This window comes from Notolepis coatsorum, assembly GCF_963971535.1.
Source record: "Notolepis coatsorum genome assembly, chromosome: 7".
NCBI lineage: Eukaryota > Metazoa > Chordata > Actinopteri > Aulopiformes > Paralepididae > Notolepis > Notolepis coatsorum.
The window spans coordinates 100,066,986-100,082,146 of record NC_140171.1 but is presented as its reverse complement, the minus strand read 5'-3'; the positions used below and the strand labels follow the sequence as shown (position 1 = coordinate 100,082,146).

Below are 15,161 nucleotides of genomic sequence, written 5' to 3'. Positions count from 1 at the left end.
CACACACACACACACACACACACACACACACACACACACACACACACACACACACACACACACACACACACACACACACACACACACACACACACACACACACACACACACACACACACACACACACACACACACACACACACACACACACACACACACACACACACACACACACACACACACACACACACACACACACACACACACACACACACACACACACACACACACACACACACACACACACACACACACACACACACACACACACACACACACACACACACACACACACACACACACACACACACACACACACACACACACACACACACACACACACACACACACACACACACACACACACACACACACACACACACACACACACACACACACACACACACACACACACACACACACACACACACACACACACACACACACACACACACACACACACACACACACACACACACACACACACACACACACACACACACACACACACACACACACACACACACACACACACACACACACACACACACACACACACACACACACACACACACACACACACACACACACACACACACACACACACACACACACACACACACACACACACACACACACACACACACACACACACACACACACACACACACACACACACACACACACACACACACACACACACACACACACACACACACACACACACACACACACACACACACACACACACACACACACACACACACACACACACACACACACACACACACACACACACACACACACACACACACACACACACACACACACACACACACACACACACACACACACACACACACACACACACACACACACACACACACACACACACACACACACACACACACACACACACACACACACACACACACACACACACACACACACACACACACACACACACACACACACACACACACACACACACACACACACACACACACACACACACACACACACACACACACACACACACACACACACACACACACACACACACACACACACACACACACACACACACACACACACACACACACACACACACACACACACACACACACACCCCACCCCACAGGAAAACACATCCTCACCCACCACACCAGCACAACACTCACATAACAGCCAAACAACCGAGATATAATCATAATTGTAATCATAATCAACTTTATTTATATAGCACATTTACAACAGTTGTGACTGTACCAAAGTGCTTCACAGATAAAAGCACAGAGCAAAGAATACATATACAGTAGTACATATAATAAAAAGAAAGATAAAAGAAAGAAAATTGCAGCAGATTACTAAAATAAGGCATAAAAGGACTAAAAGTAGCGACCTGGTTAGATGGATCTGTGCGTGTACACGCATGTGGAGCGCCTGCCCACCAACACAGACTTTGTTACGCTCTATTTCTCTTTGTCATACATGACACACAAACACATCCAAACACTCACTCACTCACTCACTCACTCACTCACTCACTCACTCACTCACTCACTCACTCACTCACTCACTCACTCACTCACTCACTCACTCACTCACTCACTCACTCACTCACTCACTCACTCACTCACTCACTCACTCACTCACTCACTCTCTCACTCACTCACTCACTCACTCACTCACTCACTCACTCACTCACTCACTCACTCACTCACTCACTCACCCACTACTCTCATTACATGCAATGCGATTTCTTTCTCCATGACACAGGGTGGGATACAAATGGAACTTCCCTACTGTACAGCTTGATTTCGGTTATCTCACTGAACAGGCTAAACGCAGGCTAATAAGTAGGACAATCAATCAATCAATCAAATGTATTTGTATAGCACGTTTAAACATGACGCTTGTCAACCAAAGTGCTTCACATGGCTAAGCTAAGTACAAAGAAAAGTATAAAATAAACAGAGAAACAAAATAAAATCAACGGATAGACAAAGGAAAAACAGAACAACACGTCAACAAGTACGGCAAGAGTCAAAGTGAGTCAGGGAAGGCCAGGCGATATAGGTGGGTTTTGAGTTTTGATTTAAAAGACTCGATGGAGGGGGCAGATTTGATGGACATGGGGATGCTGTTCCAGAGGTCAGGGGCTGCGACCGCAAAAGCACGTCCCCCCCTAGACACGAGTGGTTAGGAGACCCTTATCAGCCGATCTGAGGTCCCTGGCGTTGGTATAGGGGGTGAGGAGGTCTGCTAGGTAAGCAGGGGCTTTACCATTTAGGGCTTTGTACACCATTAAGAGGACCTTGAAGTCTATTCTAAAGCGCACCGGGAGCCAGTGGAGGGAGGCAAGTACAGGGGTGATGTGAGCTCTCTTCCGGGTACCTGTGAGCAGTCTAGCGGCAGCGTTTTGGGGGAGTTGTAGACGGGCTATGGTGGATTTATTTAGCCCCAGGTACAGGGAGTTACAGTAGTCTAAGCGTGAGGATATGAAGGCGTGAATTATTCTTTCCAGGTCTGAGGGGGAGAGAATGGCCTTGATCTTGGCTATGGACCGGAGCTGGAAAAAGCATCCCTTCACCACCGAGTTTACCTGCCTATTGAAGGAAAACTCGGGGTCAAAGAGCACGCCCAGGTTTTTAACAAAGGGCTTGACTAGGGGAGACAGGTTACCCAGGCTGCTGGCAATGACATTGGTTTGGTTTGGAGGGCCGAAAAGGAGGATTTCACATTTTGAGTGATTGAGTTGTAGAAAATTGTGTGCCATCCAGCATTTGATGTCGTCTAGGCAGGAATGAAGACTGTCAAGGACTGTCAAGGACAGAAGCGTATCTCAAGGATATAGACAACACAGCAAATAAAAACGGTCTTCATATTTTCCATCTTAATGTAAATAGCCTTAGGCACAAACTGGCAGAAATAAGGCAACATTTCATTAGCGGTAAGGTAAACATTCTATGTTTCTCTGAAACTAAACTGGACTCATCAGTAACAGACCCGGAAATTGAATTGGAGAACTATTCTTTAGTCCGCAATGACAGGAACAGGCATGGAGGAGGTGTCTGCCTGTACATTCATAAAGACACCAAATTTATTAACCGTACAGACCTAGATCATGAGGCTATTGAAAATGTTTTTGTAGATATTCTATTTGAAAGGGCTAAATCTGTTCTAGTCGGCACAATTTACAGACCGCCAGACCAAAATGGCTTTTATAATGTGTTGGATGCGTGCTTAGCTGGAGCTGAGGATGCAGAAATTATTCTTATTGGGGATTGGAACACGGATATGCAACAAAAAGATGCACCCGTCTTCAAATCCTACAATAGGTTTTGTGATCTGCACGGCCTCAGCCAGCTAATCACACAACCCACACGTGTATGTGAGTCAACTCAGACTACCATTGACCTCATCCTGACCTCTGACAAGTCCAAGATCGCCAATAAAGGGGTTATAGCATGCGGGTTAAGTGATCATTATATGATATTCTGCACCCGCAAAAAGCTAAAACAAAAGGCTGGCTGTCACAAAACAGTCACATCTAGAGACCTCAAAACCTACTCTAGCGAGGCCTTTAACCTTGAACTGGAGAGTCTGGACTGGTCAGATGAGCTCAATGGTACACTGGTTGAAGAAACATGGCTTGGCTTCAAAACCAAATTTTCAACGATACTAAACAACATGGCCCCCCTAAGAACCACCAGGGTAAAAAATCGCGCGGAGCCGTGGATGCACGCTGAAATACTGACCGATATGAAAACCAGAGACAAAAAATGCTCTGAGTTTCGTAAAAGTCAGTCAAAGCTTACCATAAGCACGAGCAGTGAACTCCAAGCCCACGTGACTGAACTCAAACTGGAAAGAAACAGACTAAGAAATGACGTAAACTCCATGATCAAAACAACAACAAAAAAATTTCATCAATGACAAAACCGTGGAAAACAAAAACAAACCACGTGAACTTTGGAAATTACTCAATAACCAACTAGGCTGCAGTAAAAAACTTAAAGCCAGATTCTCAAACATAAACATAAAGACAGACAACACGCTCATCACAGACAAGCTGGATGTAGCCAATTACTTAAATAGTTTCTTCACAAACATAGCCACAACACTGGTAAACAAACTACCCTCCCACTCAGGGCATTATGGGGTAGAACACATAGTAGCATACTACAAGAACCTAGGGGTCCACAAAGACGACTTCAAACTGGAAATGGTAACAACAGATGAGGTACTCAAAAAACTGAGCGCCCTCCAACCTAACAAGGCCACTGGCCATGACAACATCCCCTCCAAATTCCGAGACTCAGCAGCCGCCATCACCCCAGTCATCACACACATAATAAACCTCTCCATAAAACAGGGACACGTCCCCAAGGACTTCAAAATTGCGAGAGTAACACCCCTGCACAAAAAAGGCAGCAAATTAGACCCAGGCAACAACCGCCCTGTTTCTATCCTTACCTCCATCTCGAAAGTCATGGAAAAAATTGTATACGAACAGGTCGAAAAATATCTTGCGGAAAAAAATCTAATCTACAAATTCCAATCTGGCTTCAGAACATCCCACTCCACTGACACATGCCTTCTCTATTTAAACGACCACATCAAACAAGAGGTAGACGCCGGCAAATACTGCGGCATGGTCATGCTGGACCTACAAAAGGCCTTCGACACTGTCAATCACACCTTTCTGATTGACAAGCTAAAAACAATTGGTTTTGATAGTCTATCAGTGAGCTGGATGCAATCCTACCTGGAGGGGAGAGAGCAGATGGTGGAGGTAAACGGTACCCTATCCCCCCCCCTCACAGTAAGCTGTGGTGTTCCACAAGGAAGCATACTAGGTCCGCTACTGTTCCTAATTTATGCAAATGACATGTCGTCAGCTTGTGACTGCAACTTGTTCCTGTTTGCGGACGACTCAGACCTGCTGGTCTCTGACAAGAACAAGTTACAGGTTGAAAAAACCCTCAGCTCGGAACTAGGCAAAATCTGCATATGGCTCGCTGATAATCATTACACATGGGCAAAACAGAGTCCATTCTCTTCGGTTCAAATAACAAACTCAGCAAGACCGACGGCTTCTCAGTTACAGTGGGTGACAATATTGTCACAAGGAAAGAAGATATTACCTACCTGGGTTCAATCCTAGAGGCAAATCTTTCCTGTGACAAAATGGCATCCAATGTAATAAAAAAAGTCAACCAACAAACTCGATTCTTGTACCGGATCTCCTCACTGGTAAACAAGAATACCCTGAAGACTCTGGCAGGAGCACTCATTCAAGGGTACTACGACTATGCTTGCACCTCATGGTACCAAAGCACCTCAAAGGCGCTAAAAACAAAATTACAAACATCTCAAAACAAACTGGTCAGACTACTGCTTGACCTTACTCCTAGAACCCACCTCACCCCTGCCCACTTTGACAACCTAGGACGGCTTAGAGTAGACGACAGAGTACAGCAACTTGCAATGGGCCTGGTCTACAAGATACACTACACGACCAAGGTACCCATGTACATGTCAAAATACTTCCCAAAGGTCAGTGAATACCACGATCACAACACCAGAGGGAGCTCCACAAATCATGTTAAACCCAGATTCGGCTCAAACAAGGGACTAAACACGTTTAGCAATTATGCCACATCAATGTGGAACGCACTACCCAAAGCTGTAAAGGAATGTGAATCACTACCCACTTTCAAAAACACTCTCAAAAAACACCTACGGGAAACTGCAATTCGAAACTGGCCCCTGTAAATGTCCTAACACAACCCCCTCCAATGTACAGTAAAAATGACCAAGTATGGTCTTGTCAATATTCCAATGTACAGTGTTGCTTGTACAGTTGTACAGTGTCCCCCACCCACCCCTCCTACCCAACCTCCCCCCCACTCCTACCCAACCTCCCCCCCCCCCACCCACCCAACCACCTCCAATGTACAGTACCCCCCCCCCCCCCCCCCCACCTACCCAACCTCCTCCAATGTACAGTTTCTACGTCAAATATATATACTTCTTTTCTGGACTCTTTTCGTATCACAAACAGTACTGTATTTGCAAATCTGGTATGTCATAAATGTATAGATGTAGCAGTACTGTCTATCTGTATGTCATATATGTTACGATGAATAAAAATGGGGGACCCTGATGTAAACAAGACGAAAGTCTTTCTCTGGTCTGCATCCCCTTAACAATTGTATGTATTGAGCTGTACTGTACTGTACCCATTCTGCAATCTGTTAATAAAGTTTTCAATCAATCAATCAAAGCCTAAAGTTGGTTATGAGGTAGGGAGGGGGTTAATTACATTGTCTCTCTGATGTCTTGTCTGTATGTCTGTCTCTGCTGTAACATGGTTGTTGTTCTTTTTTGTAACACAGTATTGTGTGTTCTGACACAAAACAAAGGTCTGTATCAGCGTTACAGACAATAAGAATGATCTTATCTTATCTAGAGTGTGGGCAGTAGTGTTAGTAGCTTCTGTTTGCAGTGGTTCGTGTCTGATTCGCATGCTTTAGTTCCTTTGAAATTCCACCGATGGCCTCCTCTCGCCCCAAGGCCGACTCTCAACACAGGGTGCAGCAAAGAGAGTCACGAACCCACTCTTGATGCTGTGCTAAAAAAGTATGAAGGGGCTCTATGGAGAAACCATGACACTCCCCTGACTAAAAGTTGTTTCAAACTAAAACGGCTTGATGTCATTTTGCCAAATCAGCACGGCTGTGAGTGTGAGTCTTTCACCTTTTACATTATCTAGCTTCGGCATGGATTGATTTGTTTAGATCGCTAGCATGGCTAACAAATGCAAATATAGTAGTCTGCCCCGTTGTTCAGACCAGGATTGCGTTCCTTTTGACCCCTTGATGCGCGCAGACTGAGTCTGACATATACAGCGAACAGGTCTACTAGGGAGGTCAAACGTTCTGCCGTAATGTAATCAAATGGGAGCTCTGCCCACAATGGTATTCAGAATGCAGTTTCGGGTCACTTCCCTCGCAAAAAAACAAAGTCCCTGACGATACTTCAAATTGGTAGAACAAATGAGCACTCAAACTGTAGCCAACCCCTGTGCGCACACAATGGTGTTTATCGATTGATTATTTGTTGGAGAAATGCCTGTCAACGTGGCGTCAGCCTCCCCTTAAATAGGAGCCAACAACTACGTTTTTTAATACAAATGTTGCCCCAAATCTCGACTACAACCATGTGAAATCGGATAATTCTTTCCGTTGGGGACTTTTGAGTCACCTATTAGAAATCCATTGCGGCCAAAGCGGTGCGAGCGATCTCTACAATCATCTCGGAGCTCAAAAGGACGTTATCCATCATCGATTATAATGGATTATAGCGGGTCAAGTGATTACAGTAAGTTGCTGTAACAAAATTATTATTTATTTATTTATTTCACCACTAAAAACTAACGTTTTGATTTGTATCATGTTAATGTGTAGACCATCTCACAAAGGTGGTATGCAATTGAACTAAATATTGGCTCTACCTATTTTATTTTATTTTTGGTGACGGAAGAAAAACGTTTGCACTTACGTCACGGTTTGGTCAGTAACCTGGATGCGCGGCCATTGTGGAGATACTGGGATTTAAACATCAGAATGGATTGCACGCTGAATGTTCGATTTAAGTTGATTCTAAGGATTTTAGGATGCTTAAACCACAGAAAAGTTCAGGAAAGTGTGTGGAAGCTGCTAGAACCTACAGAGAAGGACTTAGTCGGCAGGAAAGGGTGCGATATTCTGATTAACTCAGACTAATAGGTGGTGAAGATCCGTACGAGCTGGCTCATCATCTTGGAGTTACGACCCAACAATTCTGCCTTCTATTGCCTATCCCGACATAGTGAACTACTGTCGTAAATTAAATTGATCAAAATGACCCGTACTACCTAGTTTTTTCACCAAGCCCATACACAGATGAAGACATTAAATCTTACAAAGGTTTGGATGCCTACAACCAGATGGTGTGTGGATGGATGAGAGGGGCACAGTATAAGCTCATCGATGACATGTGTATAGTGAAAGCCAAGGTACCAAGGTGATTCAATAATGTTACTAGATCAACTGATCTTTACATTTGAAATTATTTTCTAATAGTCTACTAGTACACATTCTTGGATCGAAATGCTAATCGGTACTTTGGTAGTTCGTTCAGACGGGAGAGGAGAGGGGGTGTTCGCCTCCTTTCCTCAGACAATGTTTTGCACTCTTCTCCCTGATTTGTAATAGCTTTTGGCAATATGAAGTACTCCAAATGCTTTTCCCAGTCCGACCGATTAGTACAGCCAAAAACACTGCAATAATTGAACATTTTGAGCAACAATGACCAGGAACAGTTGCGGTTGCGTTGGTTACGCTCAGTATCTCCAAAATGACCGACCTCCGGTTTGATGACACGCCGTGAAAACACTATCAGCTAGATCCACAAAGAATGGATTGCACTGTGCTAATTGCACCCTTACTTACAATTCATTATGCATTTTAAATGGGGGACCCTGATGTAAACAAGACGAAAGTCTTTCTCTGCTCTGCATCTCCTTAACAATTGTGTGTATTGAGCCGTACTGTATTGTACCCATTCTGCAATCTGTTAATACAATTTTCATTCAATAAATCACGGCATAGATTGATTGATTGAATGAAAATCGTATTAACAGATTGCAGGATGGGTACAATACAGTACGGCTCAATACACACAATTGTAATGTGATATGTGAACATCAGGTTAGTATATGTAATATGTGTTATGTTTTGTATGTGATGTGTGTGTGCCATGGTAGCTAATGCTGTCCCTTTCTTTCTTTGTCAGGTGCCGCCCGTCCCTACACTGAAGAGTGCTGATTGCCTGATGAGTGGCAGCTGACGGCAATCGCCTCGGGGGCCGGGTGGATAAAAACCTGACGGCACACACACATCCTGGCGCCTCTCTGTGTCAATTGCCAGTGACCAGAGCGTTGTAGGTTGCCCTTGTTTTCCACTTTGTGTGGGTTTATATATATTGTTGGCCTCTGTGCCATTCACCATTATTAAGTGGATATCTACATATATATATATTTACTCTGTTTGCCACCGTTGAGTGGATTATTTCAATACTGCCCTTTGTTTCCACTTTGTGTGGGTTGGTATATATCGTTGGCCTCTGTGCCTATTTTCTTCCCTGTTAAGGGATTACTATACCTATAGCCTATATTGTTCGCCTCTGTGCCGGCTACCCCTATTAAGGGGGCATATATATATTGTTGGCCTTTAGGCCATTTTTGCCACTGTGCGTGGAACGATATATGGTGTTGGCCTTTGTGCCAACCCTTTTACTTACCTTACTGTGATTCTCTGTTTGTTCTCTCCTTACCTTTTTCCCTGTTTGTCTATTTGTTGTGGGATTAATTCCCTTCTTTATATTATAATAAATATTATTACTTTTGGAAAACGCTTTGTTTATTTCTTGCCTGCCGGGACCTGTGCTTTAAGCACCTACTGGACGGGCTGGTTTCATGTACAGCCCGCTCCAGCTATATTCCATATGGTCATCAGACCTTTGTACATGACACACACAAACACTGCAAGCAAAACTGAAATGTGTGCAGTGCGGTACCTGCGCTGACGATACGGTGCGTAGCCAGCTGCTGGTTGAGCAGGTTCATGTTCGGGTCATGCTGGGGGTAGAGCTGCCAACGGGAGATGCCCAGGTGAAAGTGCAGCCAGGGGGGGTGGCTGTCCCTGCTAGTGTTCCACTGGACGTCCTCGTAGCTGTCCTCACTGGCGTTCACCCTGGGGCAGGGAGGTGAAGTACGGGGATAAGTATGCAGTGTTGTGGTAAGCATTGACTGCATTCAGACTCGGAAGGTGCAGACGAGGACTCGGACTTGTTAATTGATAAATATAGTTATTATCTTCTTTTTTTGGTAATAGGCCCTAATCATTTGGCATAAGATATTGATGGCTAATGCATTTGTTTGGCTATTGTGTCACAAAGTAAATAAACTCCCTTTGAAATGGTGACCGCTGTGTAATTTATGTTTAATGTAGAACTTATTTTGGCAGAGTGGAGTGGACTCAACCAACCTGAATGACTTGGACTCGGACTCGGACTAGGGTAATGGGGAATTGACTCGGACTCGACTCAGGCACTTCTTTGGTGACTCGGACTTGGACTCGGACTCTAATACTGGGGACTCGAGATTTGGTGCTGTAAGTGGTATTTATTTGTTAAGATAAGTGTGCAATAGCTCTACATTCCAACAGGACAATTCCAACTTGTTTCAAGGACACATTCCTTTTTTATTTCTTATTTTTGTCATTCCATTTTTGCAGTGTGAGTTCTCTCTCCTGATTGGATAAAGTGGGAACGGGATACCAGGACGCGTTTATATTTTTACCAACCCACTTTCAGTTCCGCGTTCGGGTTCTGATTGGCCACTGACGTTTCTCTCAGCGCCAATCGTGTTACGCCTAGTTCTATCATTCACTGGTTAAGCTTGGCGACTCTTTCGAAGTTGGTTAAGGTTAGAGTTTGTCTTTAGAGCAGGGCGATAGACCACCAGCTCTGATTCCACCAGCTCTCAGGCTCTTAGGGTTCCTCAGATTTGTTCTGAGCTAGGGAAGTCAGCCTTTTCCTTTGATGCCTCTAACTCATGGAATGTCCTTCAACTCACGCTAAAATTGGAGGTTCTTCCTTCCCTTGGAATGTTTAAATGTATGATTTCAGACCATTGTGTGACTACCTGTAACTGTTTTAGTTGATATTTTAAAATTATTTTTAAACGTTTTTAATTTGTTTTACTCTGGTGTTTAAATTTCTGTGAATATTGTTTTTATTATGTACTGTACAATCGTCGTTTCTGTAAATGAGGGAACCTCAGATGCTTACGATTTTAAATAAAGGTTGAAAATGAAAAAAAATAATCCAAACTCTAACCTTAACCAACTTCGAAAGAGTCGCCAAGCTTAACCAGTGATAGAACTAGGCGTTAGCTAGCTAGCAGGCTGTTAGAGGCAGAACTAGGCGTAACGCGATTGGCGCTGAGAGAAACGTCAGTGGCCAATCAGATCGCAGAACACGGAACTGAAAGTGCGTTGGTAAAAATCTTTACGCTACCAGGACATGTATTTTCTGTTTACTGCAGAGCGGAGGGACTGGGAGACCCATGTTACTGACCAGACACGCTATATCAGTGATGGCTGTCAAGAGTGTAGAGCTATTATTCTAACATGTAGACCACTTATTTTAACAACAAAACACCACTTCCAGCACCTTTAAGGTGGGACAGGGAACAGATTGAATAGAGCGGGGTGGTGGGATGAGAGACGGCGTGGGAGATCTCTGGGGTCGTGAGAGATATATGGACGGATAGGTGAGGTTTCTGCTAGATGACATGGTACAAAAACACACTCTGCGCCCCCTGGTCATGCTCATACACTCACCACATCTGTGAGCTCTCTTCACTGGCCTTGACCTTTGGCTTGACCTTTAGCAGCCAGTCCTCTTCGGGGATCGGCAGGCTGGGCATATTGTACAACGAGTGGTTAAAGAGGGCCTCTAACTTTGACAAACCGGACCCCAGGCCCGTCTTGGCCACGGTGGCGAACAAGGCTTCTTTACTCTTTTTCATCAACGGGTCAACGAGGATCTCCGGGTTACGTTTGGCGTCTGTTTCGGCGGGATCCATCTCGTCTTTAACGAGGGGCGGCTTGGCCATGGCCTGGATGGATTGGTAGTTGCTGTCGGCGAGCGTCCTGAGGCTGTGTATCTTGGGAAGTGTGTCGGTGTCACAGGGCTGGTTGTAGACGGAGAGAGAGACAAGTGCCAAGAAGAGATGGAGCAACACGGTGGCGAACGCTAAGGAGAGACAGATTGTCCTGGAGCGACGGAGTATACACCACCTCATCCTGCCGAGAGGAGACAGAGGGAGGGGAGAAGCAGTGACAGAGGACAGAATATCAGCAGGAGGGAGTGGATAACACTAAGTGTGAGAGAGAGAGAGAGAGAGAGAGAGAGAGAGAGAGAGAGAGAGAGAGAGAGAGAGAGAGAGAGAGAGAGAGAGAGAGAGAGAGAGAGAGAGAGAGACAGACAGACAGACAGACAGACAGACAGACAGACAGACAGACAGACAGACAGACAGACAGACAGACAGACAGACAGACAGACAGACAGACAGACAGACAGACAGACAGACAGACAGACAGACAGACAGACAGACAGACAGGCAGACAGACAGACAGACAGACAGATAGATAGATAGATAGATAGATAGATAGATAGATAGATAGATAGATAGATAGATAGATAGATAGATAGATAGATAGATAGATAGATAGATAGATAGATAGATAGATAGATAGATAGATAGATAGATAGATAGATAGATAGATAGATAGATAGATAGATAGATAGATAGATAGATAGATAGATAGATAGATAGATAGATAGATAGATAGATAGATAGATAGATAGATAGATAGATAGATATTTGTATTTGTCCACTGGCTTCACCATGGTTGCAATCATGGTAAATGTGTAAACAAGACGAAAGTATTTCTCTGGTCTGCATCCCCTTAACAATTGTGTGTATTGCACCGTACTGTATTGTACCCATTATGCAATATGTTAATAAAATGTTCAATCAATCAACAAGACAACACACCACAAACACCACACAGGCACAAAAGACATTGGCCCAAAACAGCCCAATACATAGACAAAAGAGAAACAACACAGCTTCAGGTACCTAACCACTATCATGGTTAAAATGAAAAGCTATGAATTCACCAGAGCAGTATCATGTGGGATGAAAACCATCTTAAATGTGTTTTGGGGCTAGCGGAACTCTATAGCGCCTTCCAGATGGAAGCTTGTCAAACTCACCATGAAGGGGATGCAAAAGATCAGACAATATTTGCTGAGCCTTATCGCTATTCCGAAGTACATACAACTCTGTTTTTGTGGTTTCCCTATAACTTTACTGGCCATGTTACGAATCCTTGCCAGTTTGTGCTTATTCTGGGCTCCTATGTTTTCATACCAGGTTGAGATATTATCAACACTTTAAACCTGCATGAAGCTTAAATCAATGAAGGTGAAACAAAACAGGGGCTACGTTTCATTAGTCGTTTTACATGCCCTCCTTCACACTTCCCCTCTGCACACAATGAGGTAATACAGCACCCTACGTCACAGGAGCGGCCACTCGCAGAGCAGGGGGGCAGGGTGCGGGGGGGAGCGGGGGATTATTTACATCAGATAAACAGATTTTCGACCTACAGTATACTGTAGGATTATTATAATTATCTTGATGTTGTATGTTGGTTCTAACACAGGAAACAACGACCACAACAAGGCTTTCTCTCTAAGATCCTCCTCGTTTTTCACTTGTAATGTAACAGTACTTAAACATCCAGTACAATGATGTTTTCATTCAGTCACACATTGATTACTGTAGAATGTTAATGTCATAAATATAAAAAAATTTCAGCTTCAGATGTATCATTTGATTTGTTATAATTGTTTAAGTGTACCCTCTCTGAACACAGCCAACTCTCAGTAGGCTGAGGGGGCGTGGCCTTCTGTTCACTAGAAGAGGGAGGTGTAGTCTGACGTCACTGTATTGTTCCACCCGTATAGGGATTCATCATTGGGAAAATGGATTATCGGCTATTGTAACAATTCTGCCGCATGAACATTGGCAAGCTTTCCATTTTTGCACAAAATTAGTTCCCTTCTACCACTAACATTATTGTTTAAGCATTTTTGGTTGAAATAAAGGTAGTTATAAGGTTTTTAATTTGTTGTAAAAAAAGAACTACACTAGGCACTAGGCAGCCTGTTCCAATGCTGTCGCCTAATCCACGTCACGGCCAGCTGATACCAAGCTAGCTAGCTAGCTAACGTTAACGTTACCTCACTAAACGTACTAGACGTTAGCAATGTCTACTGTCGTTAACCATTTTAAATCGGGGCATGTAGAGGCGTTTCGGGACCAAGTAAAATGTGCAGGTCCTCTTCTCAGACCTGTGCACTGCATGCATCATGCCGGCTAGCAAGCTAGCTAACAAGCTAGCTACACGTCATGGCCGGCTGATACCACAATAGCTAACTAACGTTAACGTTACAAGCTCAAAAACCTTATAACTACTACTGTCGTGTCCATAAGTTCCCTGGCAGAATACTTTGTCTGTGAGGACAAAAGTAAATAAGAATGATATATATAACGCTGTATAGCATATTCTCTAAAAAGTATACAAAGAGGAGATAACCATTTTAAATCGGGGCATGTAGAGCCCGCGGTAAAAACAATAACGTTATAAACTATACACAATATGTACAACGAAACAATGATTTACCATTAGTATTTACATTAGTATTTACAGTGATTTAATATGCAGTGAATACAAATAATGATAACGTGGTTGTTGCTTTTAGAAATGGTGTTTGGCTTCATCTGATAAATGGATATGATCACCAGAGAGATACACAGATTCAGGGTCAGTTATTTTCCCATTGTACGAATTGTTAAGCTTATCGAATGTAAGGGAAATCTGATCCTAGGTCTGTGACTACATGCAGGAGGCTACACTGTGGTGACATCAGTCAGCAGCGCCAAATAGCAGTGTAGTTTCCCAGCGAACGAAAACATAAACGTTGTTATTTTGCTACCTTTACGATTAATTTGCGAATATTTTCATGTTGAGCTATAGATTGTGGATGAATACTCACAGAAAGGTACACCATGCCAACATTAATGCTTTATTTATCTAAAACGAGCCGATTTAGAAATGGTCAATGGGGAAATACATTAAGTGGAACAGAGGGTGGAACAGGAAAAAACGAAAATGACGTAACCACTACACCTCCCTATATAGATGCTTAACTCTCAGTAAACTGAGGGGGCGTGGTCTTCTGTTCACTAGACACTATATAGATGCTTAATTCTCAGTAAACAAAGGGGGCGTAGCCTTCTGTTCACTAGTAGAGACACTATAGACCACTGCACTTCCGCAATATATTGAGCTCATGGAGGAGAGAGCATGGGGAGAAAATGAATGAATGTGGATGAGAGCCTCGACATTAAGTGGTACTACGGCTGTGGTGGTGCTGGAGACATGATCCAATAGATTTGTATACACCTCACC

The 15,161-nt window shown here is 43.7% G+C and overlaps 1 protein-coding gene across 1 annotated transcript in view; it reads right to left on the bottom strand.

Moving 5' to 3' along the window:
* The window catches only part of LOC311231707 (extracellular serine/threonine protein kinase FAM20C-like), a gene marked incomplete at both ends in the record, with an annotated part of 164,483 nt that extends 152,563 nt beyond the window's left edge, over positions 1-11,920 (bottom strand). The window contains 2 exons of the mRNA XM_084318334.1: positions 9,628-9,803; positions 11,457-11,920. Coding sequence (XP_084174460.1) covers positions 9,628-9,803; positions 11,457-11,920 — 640 coding nt within the window. The remainder of the gene's footprint in view (positions 1-9,627; positions 9,804-11,456) is intronic.
* Between the last annotated feature and the right edge of the window lie 3,241 nt (positions 11,921-15,161).